Below are 21,043 nucleotides of genomic sequence, written 5' to 3'. Positions count from 1 at the left end.
AATTAATTATAAAGTATTCCAAACAGCCTAACAATTCCATTATTAAACTTAAAAAGCAGCCTTTAAAAAGCTGACGGTGTTATAAAATGTGAAGTAATTTTCAGTGGTATGAGGAAAAACATACTTGTTTCTTACTAATTTTTGGTATTATTAATGGTAAACAGACTTATTTACATAATGATGCATTTAGAAAATAAGTTTATTATAATCAGATTCAAACAGGAAAAAAGATAGCTTTAAGAAAATTTGTATTCCTCCTTACCCCCTGGGCAATAAATACTTCATACACACAGCAAATTCCCACAACTGTTATTCCTTGTTCTTTACACAATGTTGCAACAGCCATTAAAAACACTGTCAATGCAATTGGAGTCCACACTGCAATTCAAGAATGAAAAATATAAACCTACACAAAATAATTTGATACTATCACAAAAAGATATTTTAAGTTGGACAACTATTAGACATTACTAAAAAACTTTACCTGTGATTCTACATTCACATTTGTGCTATTTCCCACTAACGTAATTTATATTTAAAAATGTGTAAGTAATTTATGCTTTGCATATTCGAAACAAAATATCAAGGTGTGTAATTTAAACAAAATTTTTTTTTGTGGAGATAAAGATTATTTAATCAAATACTAACTTTTAAACCAAATATAGGGTGACCAATATGGAGAAGAGAAACTTACAAGTTTGAATGTCATGAATAATGAACTATCAATTTGAAATGAAAGACAAATACTTAAAATTAGCACATAGATATCAGTATACTTCATTTATTAAAAACCTGAAACTGAAAACTACTAGTCAAGGTAGAATACAATTCTTAATAAAAAATCCAGAAAAACTGAAACAGATTAACAATAAGAATCTAAATCAATACTATTCTCTTAAAAATTCACAATATTCACAAATTTTATTTAAATAAAAAACCTACTTCATCCACTTTAAGAAAATGTCTACTACTTAGTAGTAATTTAAGCAAAGAACAATGACTTGTGAAAGTAATTCTGGATCTACCACTAAATTGCTTTGTGACTCTGGGCACCTGTTCTGTGTTCCAGTTTTCTTACTGGAAAATATGACCTTCATTTTTTTCCAGTTTAAAAAAAAAAATGGTAGTATGATGTGTGCCCTCATTTTTTTATCCATTAAAAACATTAATCAAAGCAAAACCTCATCATAATTAACTTATAAACAGGAAGAAATAAGAATACAACTCATGCCCTGGCCAGTTTTGCTTAGCGGTTAGAGCGTCGGCCTGCGGTCCGGAGAGACCCGGGTTCGGTTCCTGCTAAGGGCATGTACTTCGGTTGCAGTTTGTCCCTGGCCCTGGTTGGTCGTGCGGGTGGCAGCCACTCGATGTGTCCCTTCACGTCGATGTTTCTCTCTCTCTCCCTCCCACTCTATCTGTACAAAAAATGGAAAAATATCCTCGGGTGAGGATAAAAAAAAAAAAAAAAAGAATACAACTCATGTATTTAATGTATTTACTTTTGACATTGGGCTTAACGTAGAAGTTCATCTATTTTTGAAAATTTTTTTCTTTATTGATTTTTAGAGAGAGAGAGGGAGAGAGAGATAGAAACATCGATGAGAGAGAACACTGACTGGCTGCCTCCTGCATGCCCCCGACTGGGGACTGGGCCCACAACCTGGGCATGTGCCCTGACCAGGAATCGAACCAGCGACCTCTTGGTGCATGGGTCAACGCCCAACCACTGAGCCACACTGGCCAGGCTTTGAAATAGTTTTTAATTTTAAAATATATTTTACAGACTAAAATTACTGAAAGTAAAAATAACTTAAAAAGAAAGAAAAATCTCTGGCCAGTTTGGCTCAGCAGTTAGAGCATCAACCTGCAGACCAATGAGTTGTGGGTTGATTCCAGTCAAGGTCAAGTACCTTGGTTTCGATTCAGTCCCCAGCCCTGGTCGGGTTGTGCGGGAGGCAACCAATAGATGTGTCTCTTTCACATCTGTTTCTCTCTCCCTCCCTCCTTCCCTCCTACTCTGTCTGAAGATAAACAGAAAAATATCCTCGGGTGAGGATTAATAAACAAACAAACAAACAAAAAAACTCAAAACACTGTTGGGGATACTAAGTATAAAAGTATTCTTTTCTCAAAAAAATTATCATATTCTAGTTAGGCCAAAATCATCAATATTGATAAACAGGCTATACCAAGGGTTGAAATATTGTATTAATTCAACAAGAAATTCATAAAGGAAAGAAACGAGTAGATGATTATTTACAAAATACAAAACAAGTTGAACCTAAATTTGGACTATGAAGGATATACAAGACATGGAAAAAGTGGGAAAGGCATATATATGAATAAAAGAGTAGGGGAGAAAATTCTCCAAGAATGTAAGGAAAAAACTCAGTTAAACTTTAAGAGCCACCAAATAGATTAAGGCCATTATGTAAAGCCACTTTCGTGCCTACTGTGTCCACACTTGTAAAAAATCATTTTTATTGCTTGGAACTTGTTTTGTGACAATGCCAAGCATCATCAGCACGAATAAGCTAACAGATGCAAAGCATTATCCAGGGTAGGCCACATGGTAGGGATTCAATAAATAGCTGAACTATGATCAACACATAAAAAAAATTATACTCTACTAGGCTTTTAACATTGCCTAATAATATAATTTACAGCCGCCAGAGGTGTTCTTTTACAGAAAGAAAAACGAAATATTGGTACCTCTATCATTTGTAGAAAATGGCAGATGGAACTAAAAATGTCCCTAAAACTCCTAAATCCTAGAAAAATTTTTAAAAAAATTTGATCATATAGAATCTCTTAGTCATAATAAAATATAAACTACATGCAAGAAACTTTAATATTAACAATGTTGCATACTTTCTTATGTCCATACATGCTAAGTAGTACAATATATAATGATAAACCCCAAGTGTGGCATATGTTTTATAAGCAGCACTAAAGCAGATAAAAATTACCTGATCAAGTTTTACAGCTACAGAAAAAAAAGAAAATTAGATGGTAATTTACCTATGGAATTATTCGGTCCTTTCGATTTGGTATATGACAAAAACGCAGCTAGAAAAAAGATAGATGACAAAAGTTCTGCTCTTCCTACAACACCTGTTACCTATAAAGGGAAAAGGTCATATTAATGAAAAACATCTTAAAAATTTAACTGTACATAACAGCAATAGCAATTTAATGAGAATCTAAATTGATAGAACTTTTCAAGTGCACATTTCTTTCTTAGACATTCTTTGAGTGCCCTCATGTGGAGACCTCATATCTTCCATAAAAATACATTTATCAGTGACTCTTTAAAGTTTTTTTATTAGTAATACTATTTTGAAATAATTATAGACATACAAAAAGTTACAAAAATAGAGAGAGGTCCTATGTACCCTTTCCCCAGCTTCCCCCAATGGTAACATATTATATAATTACAATATAATATTTAATATAGTTCTTTATTAAAAAAAAAAAGAAAATAGCTAGCTAAGTACTTCCTAAATGTTTTCTTAAAATACAAAAGTATCACAAATTTAATAAATTATCTCATAATAAGCTGGCAAATTAAAGTTTAAGAAGAAAATGAACTTTAAAGTTCTTTAAAATTCTAAAAATTTAAATATAAAACAAAAAGCCTCTCCCTTTAAAGTATTCTGAACTCACTATAAAATTTAGAACAACATTTTTGTAAATGTATGGAAAAATACTAGACACCAAAAGGTTCAAGGTAGTGGGAGACACAACTCCCCTCCAATACACACACAGAATTTAAACATAAAATTTTTTGCTTAGAACCAAAACAAAGCAATTGAACAGAATCTTCTTTGCTCTGACGAGAGGCAATTTTGGAGTTTCAAGTTTAACAACAACAACAAAATAGTTACAGCTTGAGTATGTCTTGGTAGGTAAGGGCTGATGGAAATGTTGGCAAGAACAGCACACGATTTTGAAATACATGGCAACAGACAATATGAAACTACTGAGTATCATCATTTGTTAGAATGTCTGTTCATGTTTGCATATATTTTAACATATTTTAATCCCTTACTTAAATTTGCCTCACTGATTATTTTCTGTCCTTTGAAAACAATGCCAAATTAAAAAACATTTTACATTTATATTCATAAAACATTTAGCAATTAATAAAACTGTACTCATTTATATGCTACCTTATTCAAGTTGAGCAATTATATCTTATGTTCTTGAATAATAAATGTTTAGGTTTCAAGAACTGCTTTATATTTTAAATTTTTAGTAGGAAGGTAGATTATTTGAACTGGGGAATTAAGAGTTGCATTAATTTAAGAATCTACAATAAAATTATGGTTAAATATCATTCTTAAAACTATATACCATATGATCACCGTGTAGGCTTTGTAAAAAACAATAAAATAAACATTAATTTACAGTTTTACTTACTGCTTCTGTGTGTATTGGGTGTACTGCAAAGAGTAAGGAAGAAATCACACTACTTCTATTGTCCAGAAAAAGTTTGCAGACTTTAAGAAATATTACACTGACCACAGCATGTAAAATCATATTTAGGAGATGGTATGACATTGGTTTTAGTTCACTAAACAGATAATTTAGGCGAAATGTCAATACTGTTAAGGGACGATAAGACTTGTGGCTTCTCTCCTAAAAGGAAAGAAAACAATCACTGATTACTGAAGTACAGTACCTTGGTCCTTTGAGGTATATAAACTAATCAATGCAATTATATCTACATTTGGTTGAGGAACAACAAAAAATAATGAAATGCCCCAAGAACAACACAAAGATAAAAGATAACTTTATAATCTCTATTTCCTATTTCCTTAATCCCCAAACAAGGCAATTTCCTCTTTGATATATAGTGGTCTTAGAAGTAACAGCAGAGGAAGGAAATTTAACTCTTAATTCCTCTTCAATACACAGATTTTTAAAAGAGCAGGAAAATAGTGATATCAATCAAATTTGAGCACAGGATTTTCTGCAAAGCCTGCTTCCCAATCTATTAGCAATACAAGCATTTATATAACTGCTGGCTAGATCTTTAAAAGGAAATATAAGAATGAAATGCTTATCAGTACAGTTTAAAGAGAAACAACTCAAAAAGGTATTGTGTAGTTGTTTTATAACAACTAGACAAACCCTGGCCAGTTTTGCTCAGTAGTTAGAGCGTCGGCCCACGGACCGGAGAGGCCCACTAAGGGCACATACGTACCTCGGTTGTAGTTTGTCTCCGGCCTGGTTGGAGTCCTGTGAGTGGCAACCACTCGATGTGTCTCTCTCACATCAATGTTTCTCTCTCTCTCTTCCTCCCTCTTTCCCTCCTGCTCTATCTGAAGATAAATGCAAAAATATCCTTGGGTAAGGATAAAAAACAAAAACAAAAACGTCCATAGCCCTGGCCAGTTCTGCTCAGTGGTTAGAGCGCCGGTTCACAGACCGGAGAGGCCCGGGTTCTGTTCATGCTAAGGGCATGTACCTTGGTTGCAGTTTGTCCCCAGCCCCAGTTGGGTCATGCAGGTGGCAGCTAGTCGATGTGTCTTTCTCACATCAATATTTCTCTCTCTCTCTTCTTCCTTTTTTCCCTCCCGCTCTATCAGAAGATAAAGGCAAAAATGTCCTCAGGTGAGGATAAAAAAACCAAACGAAACAAAATAACAAAACACTTGTCCATAATGTATAAACGTGACTTGTATTAAACGAAAAATCCCCAAATACTACACAGAGAGTAAATTCAAGAGCAAAAACTTTCTTAGAATAAGAGAACAGACACTCTTGCTATGGTAGGCTCCATCAGCAATAAATCAAATTTTATATGAAGTACTAAATTTCTTTATAAAACAGAAAGCACATTTAATCAAAAATATTTTTACTCTAAGACAAAACCAGACTTAAGAATAAAACACATGGCCTGGCAGGTGTGGCTCAGTGGATTGAGCATTGGCCCATGGACTGAGAGGTCCTGGTTCGATTCCAGGTCAGGGCACATGCCCAGGTTGTGGGCCTGATCCCCAATAGGGAGCGTGCAGGAGGCAGTCAATCAATGTATCTCTCCCACATCAATGTTTCTATCTCTCTCCCTTTCTCTCTCTAAAAAAGCAATAAAGATATATATTATAAAAAAAATAAAATAAAACACAGATGAAAAATATTATCTTAGTTATTTCTTGTAATGTTGTATAAGGGAATGCACACTCAGCTTCTTTGCTCTCCGATGCCTTGCCATCGTTTGGTACACACATACAGACTCCAGTTGTTCATCCTTACTAGAGAACATGTGGATGCACAAGCCAACAAACACTGCCCATTTTGAAATAAAAACATTTAATATCTCTATGTGTATTGACTACACACACTATGAGTCAGCTCTACCTAGAATGTTCTTTCCTGCTTGGCTAATTCTTACACATCCCTTTTATTTCAGCTCAGGCGTACACCATTTTTTTAAGGCATTATCAAACTGACACCATTTGTACCAGAAAGCTGAAAAAGGTTCTAGAAACACTGTGAGTGCCTGAAATGGTACTGTGGTTCCATTATAACACATCTGCCAGCTGAAGGGATGAAGCAAGAAAGTGACAGAGAATAGGTATTATTATTTTTTTAATCCTCACCCGAGTTATTTTTCCATTTATCATCAGACAGAATGGGAGGGAGGGAGAGAAACATTGATGTGAGAGAGACACATTGACTGGCTGCCTCCTGCATGACCCAATTAGGGCTGGGGCCGAACCACAGCTGAGGTATGTGTCCTTGACTGGAACAGAACCTGCAACTCATTGGTTCACAGGCCAACACTCTAACTGCTGAACCAAACCAGCCAGTGAGAGACTAGGTATTTTTAATTGCAGTATACCTAATTGCTTTGTCAGGTCTATTAGATGCTTGTACGCCACAGGTTGTAATAACTAAAAAATAGATTAATAAAACTATTCACATAATTAATAATCCATTTAAGTGAGACTCCAATGTTACAGATATAATCAAGCTAGATTGCAAATATGCTCTGAAAATATAGTAAAACAGCTAGTTTCGCTATAAACAAGACCATTCAGAGCATTATTATATTCAGGTATATTAAAGAAAAATTTACTTATGGTATTAGTTGGCAACAGAAACATAAAGCATAAATACAATGAAAAAATAAGCTCACAGTTCCCTGAATATGTCAATCTCTGTATGTGAATCTCCATATAGGAATGTCAAAACATAGTTAAGACAGTATATCTGCAGAAGTCATCTTACAGGTAACTTGAGAGGCCAAATGCCCGAAGAGTGTGGTTTGTTACTGCTCAGTGGTTCTCAACCATGGCTGCGCAGATCATTCGGATAACTTACACAGCCCCCATCTGTCCCCAGCAAATCCCACAAAAACAAGAAAGCAAACACACAAACAAAACAGGACAAAAAATACTAATGCCAGCATCCCACTCTAATTATAATTACCAGGTTTTGGTAGAGCATTGGTAATATATATTTTTACAGTGCTCTAGGCAGATTCTATGTGCACCCAGGGTTGCAATACAAGAAAACACCAATAAACAGAGCATTACATATCTGAAAAATGGGCTTACTAAGAGATTAATCTAAACAATAAGAGCACTAGAGGAGTCCAAACATTCCCTAATGTGGTAGTATTCAGTGAGTTCAGTTGAATGTCCTATCCTAAAATGTGTCTTTAAGATGTATATTTGCACAAATGTCACTGTAAAGGTTTGTGCTGGTGCAAGCTTCCAGGCTGTCATTATTGAATAACATCAACCATTACATCTATGAAAGTGCTAATTCCTGGCTTGTCAAGAAACCTTATGACACCTATATATTACTTAGAATAATTTTTCCCTAGCAGCATATTTCCCTATAGAAAGAGAACATGTCTATCAGAAAACACAAGGAAGCAACACTTTTCACTATAAATTGTTATTCTAATTTGTTCATAGTCCATCTGAATTTATTAGGGGATCCTCTTATAAGTGCTATGAACAAAATCAAATTTTCATCTGCGAAGGTGAGAAAAATCACAAAATATAGCATTAATACCATGGTATGATACATTTCATGAGCCCTTTAATCTGGTCAGCTAACCTTTCAGGTCAACAATCTCAATGTCATGTTTCAATCACAAATTATACTGACTTAAGATGGGGGAAATGGACACATATTTCTATGGATCTCTGGGGATAAAGGAAGAGGTCAAGGGGACATAAACTATCTAGAAAATAATGTATGTTATAATAGGACAAATTTTCCCTTGTAATCAAAATATTTATTTTTCTCCAATTTTTATTAATTTATTTTTGTTACAGATGTTTCTCCTCCCCCCATACCCCTTCCTCTCCATCCCAACCCCCCACCCCCTTAGCACTGTTGTCTATGTCCATTGGTTATGCATATGTGCATGTAAATTCTTTGGTTCATCTCATCCATGCCCCCCAACCCCCAAACTCTGAGGTTCGTCAGTCTGAACCATAAAAATATTTTTTTTTAAAGGCTAGAAAAGGGTGAGAACAGGAAGGCTGCAAGAAAATAGTCTGCTTATTTATTGATTGATTATTATTATTAATTTTTTTTCCTCACCCGAGGATACTTTTTATTTATCATCAGATAGAGTGGGAAGAAGGGAGGGAGGGACAGAGAGAGAGAAATATTGATGTGATAGAGCCACATCAACTGGTTGCCTCCTGCACGACCCAACCAGGAATGAGGACAAACCGGGTTAGGGACAAACGGCAACTGAGGTACGTGCCCTTGACTGGAATTGAACCCGTGACTCATTATGTCCTTGCACCGATGCTCTAACTGCTGAGCAAAACTGGCCAGGGCTATTTATTTATTTATTTATTATTTATTTATTTATTTATTTTATCTTCACCCGAGGACATTTTTGCATTTATCTTCAGATAGAACAGGAAGGAGAGAGGAAGAGAGAGAGAAACATTGATGTGAGAGAGACACATCGACTGGCTGTCACCCACACAACCCCATGGGGCCAGGGACAAACTGCAACTGAGGTATGTGCCCCTAGCAGGAACCAAACCTGGGACTCTCTGGTCCGCGGGTCGATGTCCTAACTGCTGAGCTAAACTGGCCAGGGAACCAGGGCTATTTATTTTTAATCCTCACCCGAAGTTTTAGAAACAGGAAGGGGGAGGGGAGGAGGGAGAGAGAGAGAGACAGAGAGAGAGAGAGAGATTGAGAGATCAGTTGCCTCCAGTCCATGCACCAACCAGGGATCGAACCTGCAACCTAGGTATGTGCCTTGATGGGGAATCGAACCCACAATCTTTTTGGTGTACAGGACAATGCTCCAACCAACTGAGCCATGCAGTCGGGGCTAGAGTCTGCTTACTTAATAAGAGAAAATACTTATGTGCTCATAACTAGGGAAATGAAAGATTCCATCCCCATGCTTGTGTAGCTTCCAAATTTGGAGACTGCAGAAATAGGCCATGCATGATGACAGACAAATATAATGGAATGTTACATATTACGTTTCAACAACTATGTGCCAGGTACTATAGATATATGAATTCATTTAATTATCTTCAAGGTATTATTGTTTTATAGATTAGGAAAGTGACCTGCCATCTAAAAGCTGCATTCCCACCTATTTCACACAACTATTTTTTTTTTTTTTATCCTCACCCGAGGACATTTTTCCAATTTTTGTACAGATAGAGTGGGAGGGGGAGAGAGGGAGACAGAGAGAGAGAAACATCGACATGAAAGGGACACATCGAGTGGCTGCCACCCTCACGACCAACCAGGGCCGGGGACAAACTGCAACCGAGGTACATGCCCTTAGCGGGAACCGAACCCGGGTCTCTCCGGACCGCAGGCCGACGCTCTAACTGCTGAGCCAAACCGGCCAGGGCCACACAACTATTTTTAATAGGACTAAAATCAGAATCCAATCTAAATGATCCCAAACTGACATGGATTTGATCTCAATTTAACACTGACCTTCAAAATAAAATTTCTGGCAAAGTTAAAATACCCTCATAAAAATGAACTAAACTTCTGGGTTCTCAATATAAAATCAAAATAACTATTAGATAAGAGAGATGACATATTTAAAGTTTTTAATAAATCACTTTTTCTCTGCATAAAAATTGGCAATATATGTACTTACTATTTTTACCCTTAAGGTCTCATTTATGTTAAAGTTACATGTATTTTTAAATAGTTACATATATCACAAGTAGTCATCTCTTTTGCTTCCCTCACAAGAGAAAATCAGTGAGCAAGAAACAGACTTGTTTTAAACCTACTGTTTTGCTAACAAACTTGCTTTTCACAGGCATATATTATTATTTTTTTTCTTTATTGATTTTAGAGAGGAAGGGAGAGGGAAAGAGAGATAGAAACATTGATGAGAGAGAACATCACTTGGCCGCCTCCTATATGCCCCTCACTGGGGATTTGTCCCATAACCTGGGCATGTGCCCTGACCAGGAATTGAACCGGTGACCTCTTGGTGTGTGGGTGGACACTCAACCACTGAGCTACACGGGCTGGGCTGCATATATTATTTTTTAAAAGATTAAACCAAGGTACACAACCAAGGAAAAAAACAAGAACCATAGAATCACACCCTACCGGGTTTCTCAACGGTTAGAGCATCAGCCCATGGGCCAAAGAGTTGTGGGTTCGATTTCCATCAAGGGCACGTACCTTGGTTGCGGTTTGGTCCCTGGCCCTAGTTGGGGTTGTGCAGGAGGCAACCAGTTGATGTGCCTCTCTTACTTTGATGTTTCTCTCTCTCTCTCCCTACCACTCTGTCTGAAGATAAATGGAAAAATATCCTTGGGTGAGAATTTAATAAAAAAAGATAATCACATCTTCAACTTCCTAACCAATTTTTATACAAACATGCTAGTATGTCTCATAAAATTTTTTGGGGAAAAATCCGTAATTGCCAATGTTGATAAGAAAGAAATAGAAGTAATAAACCATCAGAATATCTTTTAATCTAAGATTCTTATAAATAATATATAAGTAATTCTTACCTCAGACATAGGGGTTCCCCAGAAATCATTCTGAAATAAAGTTTTTAAAGGTGTGGATGGATGAAGGTCTTTATTATCCAGTATTGCTGAAACATCATCAAAAACAAAACCACAAAAGAGGCTGTTCCAATAGCAGGCAGTAACCACACCTACTATTAAGGTGATTTCCTTGAAGCTAATATCAGCCATCTTTTCCACAGCACTGGTACACAAAATCTAGGGGGGAAATCATTAAGATAAAATGAAATAAGCAACATGTTTTTCTTTTTTTCAAATAAGTACAATTTTAACAGATGGAGAGTAAGTAAAGACTGAATGTTAATTATCCCAGAGAATTAATTCTCCAAAGCTCAGCTCAAATATCATCCACCTCTAACAAGCATTAGCTGATTACCTTTCCACATTCCTAACATCATACAGAATTAATTGCTCCTACATGTGTTTTCAAACCTCGGTTACAGTCCTTTATTACACTACTTAATCTTTAGAGCTATCTTTCCAGCTAACTGGACAGTGAACTCCTTATCAACTGTCACCGTCTGGTTACCTGAGAAATGGATATATATACAAGATAACTTTAAAAAACTAGTAAGATGTGCTCCACAAGTAACTAAATAAATATTTTTGAGAAAAAAAAAAACACTTGAAAAGACAACTGATGATCATGGATTTTTCTGAAATGTAAAGTAAGCTTATGTTTTATTATTTTATGAATCTAAGGATCAACTATTACTTAAATCAGTAGTCCAAACTTGTAGCCTGCAGCCCTGTTTAGTTTGATGAAAAGGTATTCTAGCCAGTTAACAACAACCCCATTCATTATCTTTCACCAGAATTCATTTGACTGATTTATGCTATCTACTTGGCCTTTGAGGCATATGAGTTTATAACCTAGATCTAAACCATGGTTTTCCTTTTTTCCATTACAACACTTTTAATCTAGAGAATGGGCTTTATACCTGACAACATATAATTAAGTCATTGCTTAGAAAGGATTCATTGAGAGAATGGTTTAGAGTAGAAAGAACTACAAGAACTAGAGAAGGCACTCAAGAATCCACCCTACAATAAAAATAAGGTTGAAAGGTATTCTTAAAAACAAGCTGATGATGCCCAGCCAGTGTGGCTCAGTGGTAGAGCATCAACCCATGCACCAAGAAAGAGGTCGCTAGTTTGAATCCCTGTCAGCGCACAGGCCCAGGTTGTGGGCCTGATTCCCAGTGGGCAGCCAATCGATGTTCTTTCTCATTGGTGTTTCTATCTCTTTCTAACATCAATAAAGGAAAAACACAACCCCAAAAACAGAAGTTGTTGATATACTTTTCTGGGCAGAGTAGTGTCATTATAACATTTTGGTGTTATCACTTGTGGAGGGCAGAATAATGACCTGGGTTGCAGGTTCGATCCCCAACCCTGGTTGGAGTCAACTAATCAATGTTTCTCATATCCTTCAATGTTTCTCTCTCTCTCTCTCTATCCCTCTCTCTCTCTCTCTCCCTCCCTCCCTTCCATTCTATCTAAATAAAAATCAATGGAAAAATATCCTCAGGTAAGGATTAACAACAAAAAAGGTTTATCTTCATTTTAAGCAACCCCTGTCTATTGCTTCTGTGCATCTAGGTTAACAAACTTTTGAAATGTGTCTTTGTCAGATCCCTGAGAGCCATAACCACCTTTACGGGAGCACATAATATTGTTTACTACCCTGTACCTCGCTTTCTTTCTTTCTTTTAAAATATTTTTTCTTTATTGATTTTAGAGAAAGAGGAAGGGAGAGGGAGAAAGAGAGAGAAACATAGATGAGAGAGAACATCACTTGGCCGCCTCCTGCATGACCCCCACGGGGGATCGGGCCCATAATCTGGGCATGTGCCCTGACCAGGAATAGAACTGGTGACTTCTTAGTGCATAGGTCTACACGCAACCAGTGAGCCACACTGGCTGGGCAGTACCTTGCTTTCTTTCACTTTCATGTACATCTTCCTGACATTCCCTCCTTTATTACAAATGTATAAATTAAACTACAAAACTGTCATTCTCTGAAGCATCTGAAATTTTGTTTCCCAGCAATGTCATCAGTTTGGCTCAAATAAATTCATAAAAATTCTCTACAGGGCTGGGTGTTTCTTACATTTACAATTTATATATAGATATACAAGTGCCTATAGAAAAATATTAAAGTATCTTTAGAATCAGACAGATAAACCTTAGAATATATTAGACTTTTAAAAGAAATGCAAATCCACTCCAATGCAATAAATCAGGAAAGGATATTAGCTGTATCTTTTGAAAATATATAGTTTTCAACTAAAAAAAAAAAAGAGTTTTTTTTTTTAAATAAGAGCAAACTTATTTAGAAAGTTACAAAGGTAGGGTAGTAGCAGTGAGCCAGCTGGGCCATCTGGGCTCAGGAAACGAGTCAGAGGTGGAAGAGGGCCCTTGGAGCCCAGGGAAGGGAAGGGCCAAGAGAGGCACCTGGGGGAGGGAGGGCAAGGCGCAGGCAAGCTCCCAACAGGGAGAGCTCAGTGAGGGCTCCCTCGAGTCCAAAAGTGATCTACCATAGACTTCTACTTACTTATTTACTCACTTACACTTATTATCCACAACAAAGTTGATGGTGCTTGTTTAAAGACTGGAGAGACTGAACAACAGGTATTTTATTTGCCTCAGCTCCTTACCAAATATGGTAAAATGACTCTAAAGGTATTAATTTAAAAAAAGAGAGAAAGACAATTGTGTAGATGAAAAAGGGGTTCTTTGGAAAGTAATATCATAGAGTTATTGATAATAAATTCCTAAATGGAAATTGGTCACCAAGCCATCCCTGAGATTTTTCCCCAGAAAGACTGGATAAAAATCCAGCAATGCAGACGAAAACCTGATGAAACTGAACTTACTTTTTAAAAACGTTTTGAAAAAACTTTCAAACACTATTCAGGATTGTCTCGACAGCTTAAGTATCATCAAAATGATCCAATGCTCACTGCAGCATTTCTGGAAGATTAGATGAGAAGCTTGTAACTCTGGTTAAATAATATGAATTAAATGGCTGACCACAAATGCTAAATTAGTAACTCTGGATGATCAGTTATTTAAAATTATCCAAAAGGAAGAAAAGAACAAAGCCACTAAAATGATGAATTTACAACTCCAGCAACTAGGCAATCAGGTGAGACCTCCTCAGAAGCCTTTTAATTGGGTGAAAGGAGAGTCTGCTTTCACTGTAAAAGGCCTGGCCACCTGAAGAAGGACTGTAGGAAACTGAAGTGAATTTAGAAAAAGAAAGAAGACAGGAGGAGCAAGTATAGGGATGCTCTGAGGACTGTGAGAAGGCACTTCTTCTTACCAATGCTTTAGGAGAAATAGAAATTACCATAAAGGGGGAAACTACTAAGGACCTTGTAGATACTGGGGCTACTTTATCTGTTCTTAACCTCACCCAATTAAGTTGCCCTCTCCCTCAGAGTAAAAGTTCTGTGCAAAGGTAGGGATATCCAATCAACCAATGTTCATTTTTATTTTATTTATTTTTTTAAGGTATTTTTTTAAAAAAATTGATTTTAGAAAAAGAGGAAGGGAGAGTGAGAAACACTGATTTGTTGTTTCACTTATTTATTCATTCACTGGTTGCTTCTTGTATGTGCCCTGACCAGGGATTGAACCTGCAACCTTGGGGTGTAAGGAGGATGCTCTAACCAACTGAACTACCTGGCCAGGGACCCAATATTCATTTTTAAATAGGAATCTATTCCCTTTCAACTAGGGAATGTGACAGGGAAACACATTTTTGCTAGTCAAATCTGACCCAATTCACCCAATAAAGAGAGATTTTCTTGAAACCCATGACACTTTTATAGACAGCTATAAAAGGGCAGAAGGTGTCCAAGGACAAAATTCAGTTATGTTGCCCCAAATAAAACACCTTTGCCATCTTTTATCTAAAGATAGGTTACTAATTAACCCCCAATGACTCAAAAGAATCTTATCCTTTCCCCTTCCAAGACCTAAAAAGCAGCTTAATGGTTTTTATAGGGTTGACTGGATACTTTTGTATCCACGTTTTTCATTAATGGCTCAACTTCTAGATGCTTATTAAAATCAGAGTGACCTCCTAGACAGTGTGGCTCAGTGGACTGAGTGAGCTTCATTCCATGGACTGAGAGGTCCCAGTTCGATTCCTGGTCAGGGCACATGCCTGGGGTGTGGGCTCAATCCCCAGTAGGGGGCGTGTAGGAGGCAGTCGATTGATGATTCCCTCTCTCTCTCCCTCCCTCTCTCTAAAATAATCAGTTAACACACACATTAATATCAGATTGACCTGATCCAATCCAATGGAAGCCCAAAGCTGTAGAAGCTCTAAAGGAAAAGCTTTCTAAAACTCCCACTTTGGGAGACCCTAATTACAAACTTCTTTTCATACATAAAAATAAATGCTTTAGGAATTCTGACTCAGAAACACAGAGATCATCATAGACCTACAGGACAGTATAGCCAGCAATCAGACTCAGTAGTGACAGTGCTCCCTCCTGTATGAGGGCCATCTCTGTTACAGCCCTGTTGTGCAAAACAAACAGAAGAGATAGTTATGGACACTCCTTCAACCAGTTATGATCCTCATTCTGTTGAATCTTTGCTGAACTCTTACCATACTCAGCATTACTCAGTCAGCTGACTGGCTCCTTATGACATACTCCTGCTTTCTGCACTTCATATTACTTTAGCTTAATGTAAAGTTTTTTTTGTTTTTGTTTTTTTTTTATCCTCACCCAAGGACATTTTTGCATTTATCTTCAGATAGAGCAGGAGGGAGATAGGGAGGAAGAGAGAGAGAGAAACATCTATGTGAGAGAGACACATCGAGTGGTTGCCACCTACATGACCCCAATTGGGGCCAGGGACAAACTGCAACCAAGGTACGTGCCCTTAGCAGGAACCAAACCCGGGACTCTCCAGTCTGCGGGCTGATGCTCTAACCGTTGAGCCAAACCGGACAGGGCTCAATGTAACAGTTTTAACCCAGCAACTTTACTACCCTCTTAATAGGATGAAGACATCCACAACTGTATATTACTTACTGACCACCTTCTTATTCCTAGGAATAATTACAGGAATGTCTTATTAATAATGCTGACTTAATTTGGTTTACAGATGGATTGTATTTCAAAGACAATGGACATTACTAAGCTGGATATGTAGTAACTTCCAAGGCAGATGCAACTGAAAGTTCTTAATTACCTGAAATAAGACCTGCCCAGCAAGCTGAATTAATTGCTCTAACCAGAGCTTGTCAATTGGCCAAAGATCAAATAGGCAATATTTATTCTGACAGTCACCATGCCTTTGGTGTAGCTCATGATTTTGTAATGCTTTGGAAGCAATGGGGCTTCTTAACTTCCTCAGGGCAGTCTATAAAGAATGGAAAACAGGTTGTAGGATTATTAGATATCATACAGCAACCAAGACAATTGGCAATTATCAAAATTCCAGGACATTCTAGGGCTACCACCATGGAAGCAAAAGGAAATCGTTTAGCTGAGACTGTAGATTAACAAGGAGCATTAAGCAGCCAAATTATCCAGATCTGAGAATGTTCTGTTTCCTGCTAAACAGAAGACTATTACAGTTTCAACAGACAGCTACAGAGAACAAAAAGAAGATATGGCAACAAAAAGGGGGAGCCTTAACCCAGACAAACAGATATGGCTTGGACCCAATGGGAAAACTATCTTACCTATTGGGTTCAACTGCCTATGCTTCAACATGTGCATGAACACACTGGAAAAATAATTTCATGGAGTAAACAATATTACTGGAAACCTTCTCCACTGAAACTCATAAAATATATAGATGTTCTATCTGTCCCAAATATAACCCTACAAAATCATTCCATGGATTCCAGGGACACTTCCCACTCCCGTGAGGTCCATTTGAGTTGTGGTAATTCAATTTTATCCAAATACCACCATCTCCAGGATACAACTATGTGTTAATTATGATTTGTTCTCTCATTGGATTAAGGTACTCCCTTGCAAGAGAGTAACAGCCTTAATGGTAGGTAAATTTTTATTGGAAAAATTAATTCCCAGTTGGGGAATTCCTTCTGAGTTACATATTGACTGAGGGACTGCTTTCACTGGGCAAATAATGCAATCAATTTGTAACACTTTGCCTATTCTACAGCATTTTCATTGTGCCTATCACCCCCAGTCCTCTGGAATAGTGGAGCATTCAAATGGTACAATTAAAACGCAACTAGGTAAATTTTTAGAAGCTTTGGCTCCCTTGACCCAAAGCTCTCCTTACAGTGCTCCTCAACCTGAGATCTACCCCTGTTTGTAAACATAGCCTTTCTCCTTATGAAATAGTCACTGGTTGCTCTATGCATCTAGATGAAAGGGCATATGAACCAATCTTATTCAGAGAAGGCATTGTGCATTATTGTCAAGGACTTATTTAACCAGCTAAAAGAAATGAATAAAATAGTAACTGATTCATTTCTTAGTGTGCTGCTGGAAGACACAAAGACTTCAAAGACCATGGCTTACAACCAGATTTGCAGCTATTTTTAACCTTTTTCATCTCATAGCACACATAAACTAATTGCTAAAATTCTGCTGCATGCAAAAAATATGTATCTTTTGCCCATCTAAAAGAAAAAATTGGTATAATTTTGATTTATTCACACCTGATGGCTATCGTTGTATTGACTGTTGCCATTTTTTTATTTGACAATCTAAGGGAAAAGAGGACAGAGCCCCTGATTAAATAGTCAAGTACTGTATGTTTTAAAAATTCTTGCAGCACACTGGTTGGAAATCACTGGTCTATTTGGAGAGATATCAGATAAAGACTCTCTCCAACCTCGTTAGAAGGGACCTTATCAGGTGTTACTAACTAATCCATGTGCTGCTGAACTTAAAGGGGTTAATTCATGGATTCACATTTCTCATCAAAAAAAGGCACCTAACCATGAATGGACTGTCTCTGACACTCACCTTGGCCTACAATAGTCATCAAAGACTCATCTAGAATGAGAAGCCACTGACATCATAAGGAGACAGCTATTCCAAGACATCGACAAGGACTTTGTACCTATGGATTGATGCTGAACTCAGAATCCATTCTGACTGTCTTAATTTGTCTGCTAATGATACTAAATGTAATAAGGGTTATACTTATTCTTTTTGTTTTTCTATATAGTGTTTACTACTGAACATGTAATCTGTTAATAACTATTAATATTCTTTAAGCTTATGTCAGCGATTTTCAATCTTTTTCGTATCATGGCAAACATGAACTACTGAAATTCTGCGGCACACCAAAAATTATACTATATTTTGGCCTATCTGACAAAACAAAGTAGTTAAAATTTTAATTCATTCACACCAGATGAATGGCTATTGTGTTGGCTGCCATTTTTTTTTTTTTAAACCTACAGGAAAAGAAGTCAGTGCCCTGACTAAATAGTCAGGTATTTCATGTTTTAAAAATTCTTGTGCCACACCAGTTGAAAATCACTGGTTTATGTAAATGTAATAGTAGAAAAAGGACACAGATGGCAAAACTCAGATCATAAGAGTTCATAGGATAGCAATAATCCAGAGTGTTTTGTTTTTGTTTTTCTGGAATAAAGGCCATAATACCCAATTGCCTTCCACTTACCTGCCCTTCCTATTTTGGGAAAATTCAGCCACAACTCAGATCACATGGTTACAGTACTGCCCCATCCCCAATAATCAATAAGACATTGTGGATACTGAGACTTCCTAGGAATGAGCCTTTCTTTTGCTGTGAGACCACACTATCCTACCAAAAGGCTGGTCATCAATGCATCCTTTGGATTGATTTATGACCAAAAGGGGGAACTATGGAAAAAAAGTGGGGTTCTATGGAAAGTAATCTCACAGGGTGATCTGATCATATATTCCTAACTGGGTAGGTCATGAGGGGTAGTGAAGCCCCAGGCACGTAACTTTTTAGTAAAAGGTCTAATTGTGCCGTAGGCAAGCCCCATCCATTGTTTCAGTGCATCCAGGTTAACACACCTCTGAAACACAAACCTCAAGAGACCACAAAACCTTTTGAACTATCATGTAATCCAATCCTGCCTTGCTTTCTCCCACCTCCAAGTAATCCTCCTTCTATTCCCTCCTCTCTCCTCAATTTCAAATGCATAAACAAATCTTCAAAACGGTTATTCTAAAGAACATCTGAGATCTTGTTTCCTCCCCTGCCTATACTGTCAGTTTGACTCAAATAAATTCTCTAAAAAATAAAAGTAAAAGAATTTAGCCAAGTTTACAAACAGTATTGGAATTTTTATAGAATTTGAGCTGCTACAGTGCTAAATTTAATCTACTGGCTTTACTGTTTTTCTTTTGTTGTTCTTTTTTGTCTGTTCTGCTCTTTTTTTTTTTTCATTTTAATATACTAAGTTTATAAAAGTTGTTTAAGTATTAAAAATGTATTGCTGCCCTGGCCAGTTTGGCTCAGCGCTTGGAGCGTCAGCCCGCGGACCAAAGAATCCCGGGTTCGGTTCCTGCTAGGGGCATGTACCAAAAAAAAAGTTTTTTTTGCTTGTTAGGTCTGGCATCTAAAATTCTTGAATACAAATGAAATATTAGAGTTACAAATGCAATTTTAAATTAGGGCAATTTAACCAAGTTTTAAATATAGCTGATTAAGGGCATTTAGTTCTTTCATTTGGAGTTATTTGTTATTTTTTAAAAGCGACATGATACTTAAAAACAATATTTTTATGCTGAATTTAAAGGCTTGAAAAACACAAGGTTATAAAAATGTAACTTTAAGAAAGGAACAAATACCAAGATTTCTAAATACAGTTAGGTAATAAAAAGCTATGTAGTCACTTTAATTTGTAAAACAGTTTCATTCAGTAACTAAAATGCTCTATTCCAACATAATAATCAAAATTCTAAACTTCATTTAACTTTGGGGATTGTCCTCTACCTCAGGCTTGGGCTTATTGTAACTGAGAAGCCTGTTGTCATGGACTAGGGAATGTGGTTAACTATTCATTCTTTTTTTTTTTTAAACCTAGAGATAGTACTTCACATTCTTGTTAAACATAGTTTTTGAAAACTATACAAAGTTAATAAAGAACAGAGAAAGAAAAGAAAGAAAAGCAAAAGAGTCTACTTAACCACTTAATTAATCAAGAATAAGACTATCAGGTATTTGAGGGTTCTTTGGGGACAAAAACCCACATCACTGGGACTGTCACCTCAAGTTCCCTTTATCTCTATTTCATCTTCCTTCATTAGAAGGAAGGTCTCTACTCCCTCCTTAGAAACTGGTGTTATTCAGCTTTTCTTTGATGAGGTCCCTTTGCAACCCAAGCCCTACCTTCCAACGTCTACCACAGGTGGCGTTTTTGGGCAGAACCTCAGGAGTCCACAACTGAGCTCACAAACATGCACCAGAACTAGCTCTCTCCCTTTCTCTCATTAGTAAGCAACCTTGGGTAATCTTTTAAAATTCCCTTATCTTGGCCCTTTATATAAACTTGGTATGGATAAGGGGTTTAAGAAATACCAATGAGCCCTGGCTGGTTTGGCTCCGTGGTTGGAATGTTGACCCATGGACCAAAGAGTCATGGATTCGGTTCTGGTCAAAGGTTTGTACCTCAGTTGCAGTTTGTCCCCGGCCCTAGTCAGGGTCATGCTGGAGGCAACAAATCGATGTCTCTCTCTCACGTCAATGTTTCTCTCTCTCTCTCCCCCCCACTCTATCTGAAGATAAATTGAAAAAGGTATCCTTGGGTAAGGATTAAAAAAAAAAGAAATACCAACGAGCTCTGGCTGGTTTGGCTCAGCAGTTAGAGCTCGGCCTACGGACCAAAGAGTCATGGATTCGATTCCAGTCAAGGGCATGTACCTCGGCTGCAGTTGGTTCTCCAGCCCTGGTCAGGGTTGTATGGGAGGCAACCAATCAATGTGTCTCTCTCACATCAATTTTTCTGTTTCTCTCTCTCTCTCTCTCTCCCTTACACTCTATCTGAAGATAAATAGAAAAATATC

General features: G+C 37.1%; 1 protein-coding gene across 12 annotated transcripts in view; it reads right to left on the bottom strand.

The window, feature by feature from the left end:
• TMTC3 (transmembrane O-mannosyltransferase targeting cadherins 3) overlaps positions 1-21,043 on the bottom strand; it is a 58,013-nt gene that overhangs the window by 30,181 nt on the left and 6,789 nt on the right. For 4 of the 12 annotated variants that reach the window (XM_036251591.1, XM_036251588.1, XM_036251587.1 and 1 more), the window contains exons 2-6: positions 16,239-16,409; positions 11,004-11,219; positions 4,423-4,641; positions 3,022-3,121; positions 263-378 (exon numbers count right to left, since the gene is read on the bottom strand). In XM_036251591.1, the coding sequence (XP_036107484.1) occupies positions 263-378; positions 3,022-3,121; positions 4,423-4,641; positions 11,004-11,192 (624 nt within the window). In that variant the 5' untranslated portion in view covers positions 11,193-11,219; positions 16,239-16,409. Of the gene's footprint in view, positions 1-262; positions 407-3,021; positions 3,122-4,422; positions 4,642-11,003; positions 11,220-13,578; positions 13,701-13,900; positions 13,998-16,238; positions 16,410-17,998; positions 18,096-20,648; positions 20,662-21,043 lie in introns of those variants that run through there. The other 8 variants (XM_036251595.1, XM_036251592.1, XM_036251596.1 and 5 more) reach the window with 8 other exon arrangements.

Source organism: Molossus molossus, unplaced genomic scaffold (assembly GCF_014108415.1).
Source record: "Molossus molossus isolate mMolMol1 unplaced genomic scaffold, mMolMol1.p scaffold_m16_p_10, whole genome shotgun sequence".
Classification (NCBI taxonomy): Eukaryota; Metazoa; Chordata; class Mammalia; order Chiroptera; family Molossidae; genus Molossus; species Molossus molossus.
Note: the sequence above shows the minus strand (reverse complement) of the source record. Positions and strands in the feature narration are given on the sequence as shown.